Source organism: Squalius cephalus (assembly GCF_949319135.1).
Source record: "Squalius cephalus genome assembly, chromosome: 11".
NCBI classification, from domain to species: Eukaryota; Metazoa; Chordata; class Actinopteri; order Cypriniformes; family Leuciscidae; genus Squalius; species Squalius cephalus.
Genome location: NC_137132.1, coordinates 31467350 through 31471924, shown reverse-complemented (window position 1 = coordinate 31471924; position 4575 = coordinate 31467350). Strand labels below are relative to the sequence as shown.

The 4575-nt window shown below is 37.7% G+C and overlaps 1 protein-coding gene across 1 annotated transcript; it reads left to right on the top strand.

Annotated features, from left to right (window-relative positions):
- Nucleotides 1-2655: 2655 nt before the first annotated feature.
- On the top strand, nt 2656-3573 carry LOC307167016 (olfactory receptor 51I2-like; the record flags this gene model as incomplete). Its single annotated transcript, XM_079885881.1, has 1 exon — nt 2656-3573. One exon carries the CDS (start codon nt 2656-2658, stop codon nt 3571-3573), a length of 918 nt encoding a protein of 305 aa, XP_079742007.1.
- Between the last annotated feature and the right edge of the window lie 1002 nt (nt 3574-4575).

Here is a 4575-nt window from a genome sequence, read left to right as displayed (position 1 = left end):
CCGGGTTCTGCACATGGCAGACAGTAGTCGAAAGCCAGTTGACAAAGGTCGGTAACCGGAATCAGTCCAGGAAACATAAAAAAATCCAGAGGAGCAAAGAAACGAATAACACTAAATAGCAGACAAATCAAATGAAAAACTAATCAGTGCGAGCGAGGCTACATTAGTCACATTAGAAAATGAAGTTGTAGGTTGTGTTTGAATAATTACGTATCTTATTTAGCTGAGGTAAATTGAACGCAATACTCACGTATCCTTGCTCGATGACGTATGAGACAACACTATGAGTCCAACGGGCGGTTGAAATTTAAAAGGCTGATTTTCGCGCTTCAGGGCAGTGACGAGTACATATGTAGTCCAGTGGTTGTCCAGACACCCTAGGCACAACCTTAAGCAATGGCCCTGAACGGTGGTTTAATGTCAACATTGTGACAACGCTCTAACAACCTTCACCACACAACATAGTTATAGCAACCTTTTGGCCATGTTGTTAAAACGTTGTTAGAAGGTTGGGTATGTTGTGCTAACGTTCTGTGTTTGCTGGATAGATCCTGACTTTATCCTCATTGCCTGCAACCAACGCTGACCACAGTTTTGTCAGTGCTGTTTAATTTACTCTGTTTCACGAGTTCACACTTTCATCAATTAAACAGAGTAAAGATTATGCATATTTGGCGTGCTGTACGGAGGGAGGGCTCCGAGCTCGGAATTTTTTTTGGCGATCCCAAAGTACTCCCCCCGTTGTTGTAAAAGTATTTAGGACTAGAAGTGATGAGATGGGGTGGTGCAGGGATGCTGTTAAAGGAGAACTCCGGTCAATTTTAACATTGAGCTCATTTTTTTGTACATTTGGAGTGCTGTCAATACAGAGAACAACGACAAAAATCGGTGTTGCCTACACCGAGTTATTCTATTTTTAAAATTTGCACCCTGTTGACTTCAATGGGGCAAGTACTAAACCTGCTTTTAGCCTCTTAACATCCTTGATGTGTCTTTACAAGTGCACAGAAAATGTGAGTGATTCCTTCTGAGTGAACACGAGTGAGTCTGACTGCAGTAGATGTGAAAGAAATGTATAAAAATGATGTTATTTAAGCCAGCGCAAATACCTTTGTTTACATCCTGTTTTTCGGTTGAAGTCCAAAGTAGTCGATTGCAGAGTTCACACGCATAGGTTTAATACCTATGATCACGCGGGGGGGGGGGGGGGGGGGGGTACTTTGGGTTCGGGCCGAATACCGAGCCCTCTCCCTCTCCCTCTCCCTCTCCTCAGACAGCACGCCAAATATGCATTTATTCTATCTGACTTATTTGTAAGCGTGAACTCGTGAAATCTCAATTCTCCAGCGGCAGTCATTTGAATTCAACCCAAGCGCTCGTTGATGACGTCGATGATTACGTTACCGTTGCTCATCTGTCCATCATCGCATAAAGCCCGCCCCTGACAATTTGATTGGTCCGAACAATTTTTGTTCGGGGATAATAGCTCCTCAACGGAACGAGTCCAGACCGAACTTCCCGACCTAAAAATTTTGTGGGTGGGGCTAAGTTCGGCTGGCATCCAGGCTACATTTACAGAGGACTGCTATGTGAACCTGAGGTGGTGACACGCTTGAGGTGTTTGGCCAATCACAACTCACTGGGCCAACTGGCCAATCAGAGCACTCTGATCTTTTCGGAAGGAGGGGCTTTGTAGAAATCAACGTGTTTCAGACAGAAAGCAAATAGAGGAGCTGCAATAATGTACAGAATGTGAAAAATTTTCACCTTAAAGCATGTTAACCTATTCTATTACACCCAATAATCAAAATAGTGACCTTTTAAAATAGTATCATATGACCACTTTAATGTGGCAATCAGGCCTGATTGGTGCCTGACAAACTTGATGCAATCGGGTTAGAATGTTTGTATCCGACTTTGATCCGTGCCGCTGCCATGTCACGATCATGTGTGCCATCAAAGTACAGAGTGCAAGACAAGACCAGCAGCCTGCGTCAATTGAAATGATAATTTAATTGTATCTGAACAATAGGTATGTAATAACGGCAGACATGTCAACAAGCAAAATGTTAAAGCTTTAGTAAAAACATTTTGTGAATTCCAGTTTCCAATGTCATAATGTTATTTATTATTTTCTTTGCTGTTATAGAATGTCCTGTTACATAAGCTAATATAACTGTCTAGGGAAGTCAAATCAATAGGGTTTTATGTCCTTTATGCAAACAAAGACTATTTGTGGAGGCTCCTGAGACATGTTAGATGTATAAAAATGAACCTGTGCAAGTCATCCTAGCACAATAAATGAGGAAGCATTGGTGGTCGTTTCAAGGTGTATTAAAGAGGTATTTAAACTGTGCAATGTATTTTTAGGATACTGATTGCATTTTTGTCTGATATTGATTGAAAAAAATATATATTTTAAAGTTGTTGAAACTTTGCATCTATACTATTAAACTGACAATATATTACACAACTGTAAAGAAGGTAAGGTATCATGAACTAATAATTTGTATCTTACTTAGTCGGTATATGTAGAATAAACAAAAACAAAAGTTGATAACCTATTGCTCATGTTTTTAAAATGTGTACACATCATAAGATATTTGTCTGCTGTCTTAACTCAGGTAAATGAAGGTTACCTTTGCTTATCAGAAAATGGAAAATGGAACATATTTTTACTTCAAGTTATTTGAAAATCTTGGATACATAAGATATGCTTTCTTCAGTTTGGGATTTATTCTATACTGTGTTATCACACTATTTAATGTAATTATTATGCTTGTAATATTTCTGGAAAGGACTTTACACCAGCCCATGTACATTCTGATTTCATGTTTGTCTATCAACTCTGTGTTTGGAACAGCTGGCTTTTTCCCAAGAGCACTGACAGACTTGCTGTCTGATACACATTCAATCTCCCGTGGAGCATGTGTCTTACAGTCTTATGTCATTTTCACATATGCAGCAAATGAGAATACAATATTAATGTTAATGGCATTTGACAGATTTGTTGCAATCAGTAAACCTTTACAGTACCACAACATAATTACACCAAGGTTTCTAACTGTTTTAATAGTTATAAACTTGACTTATCCAATGATTTCTCTTGGTATTACTGCTATTTTGACTTCCAGACTGACATGGTGTGGTAACAACTTGTTTAAGGTGTACTGCCACAACTTTGAAATGGTCAAACTGTCTTGTGCAAACACTGCTGTTAATAATGTGATGGGTTTTTTTATATTGATCACAACTGTAATCATTCCATTAAGTTTAATATTATATTCTTATGTAAAAATTCTTGTCATTTGCCAAAGAAGCTCATCACAGTTCAAGGGCAAAGCTTATCAAACTTGTATTCCACACATTGTGATCATTTTGAATTTCTCAATTGCCATTATTTCTGAGGTCACTTTGAGTCGAGTTGTGACTTTACAACTTCCTATATGGCTGTCCGTTTTACTTTCACTTGAATTTCTTGTTGTACCACCCATCCTGAACCCCCTTGTTTATGCTTTAAACTTGCCTGATATTCGCAAAACAATTATCCGTCTAATAAATGGATCCAGGTAAATGATTTATCTAGTATAATAAAGGTTACACAGAATATTACAGATTGTTTATAAGGACTATAAATCAGGCAAATTGCACACAACATTTTAAGAAAGTTTGAAATCATTGTCCAGTCAAGCAGCCAGTCTTTATTTTTCCTCTCAAAGTTGTGTTCCCCACTTCATATTATATTTTATTTTAAGATATTAGTTTGTTACTTTATAAACAAAAATATAAATAAATACATTTATAAATACTTTATTGTTGTTGTGCAGGAGTAAGTAACTTTTCTCTACGTCATAGAAAATATTATTCATTTGAAAGTTATTTGGATTAGTATATAGATACAGTTGTATTTGTTTTATGTTTTTGTCTCTATATGACAAATTAAAGAACCTAAATAATTTGTTAACACACAATGTTTCAACAATGTTATGAAGTTAATGAAATGCAAACACAAAAAAATCACTGTCATTTTACAGGAAAATTCTGGCTAATGCATTACTTTCACAGTAATTTACAATAGAATTTAATTTTAATGTAAATCACTGTAGCAAAAAAGCATAAAAAAGCATGTTACATCAAATTATTAGACCTACATGTGTGTAGTGCACATTCATTTAAACTGTGACATCGCTGAGAAAATTACAGTATTCCCAGAACACGATAATTCTTCCACAAAATACAGTGACTACATGACAAGAACTGATAACAGGGCGAAAACGTCTTGGGTTACGACTGTATACCCGGGTTCCCTGATAACAGGGAACAGCCACAGCGGGGAACACCACAGCGTGACTGATGTCTGAAGCAGATGTTTAATCAATCTTATTGGCCGGCGACAGCCGTCACTATTAGCGCAACCAGGAAGAATAAAAGGGGCACCTAGAGAACATGTCATCCAATTTTTTGTCTGAAGGGACTATACAGGCAAACCAGAGGCATGGCAAAGAGACGCAGTGTCTCGTTCCCTGTTCTCAGAGAACCAGGATTACAGTCGTGACCTGAGACGTTCCCTTTTCA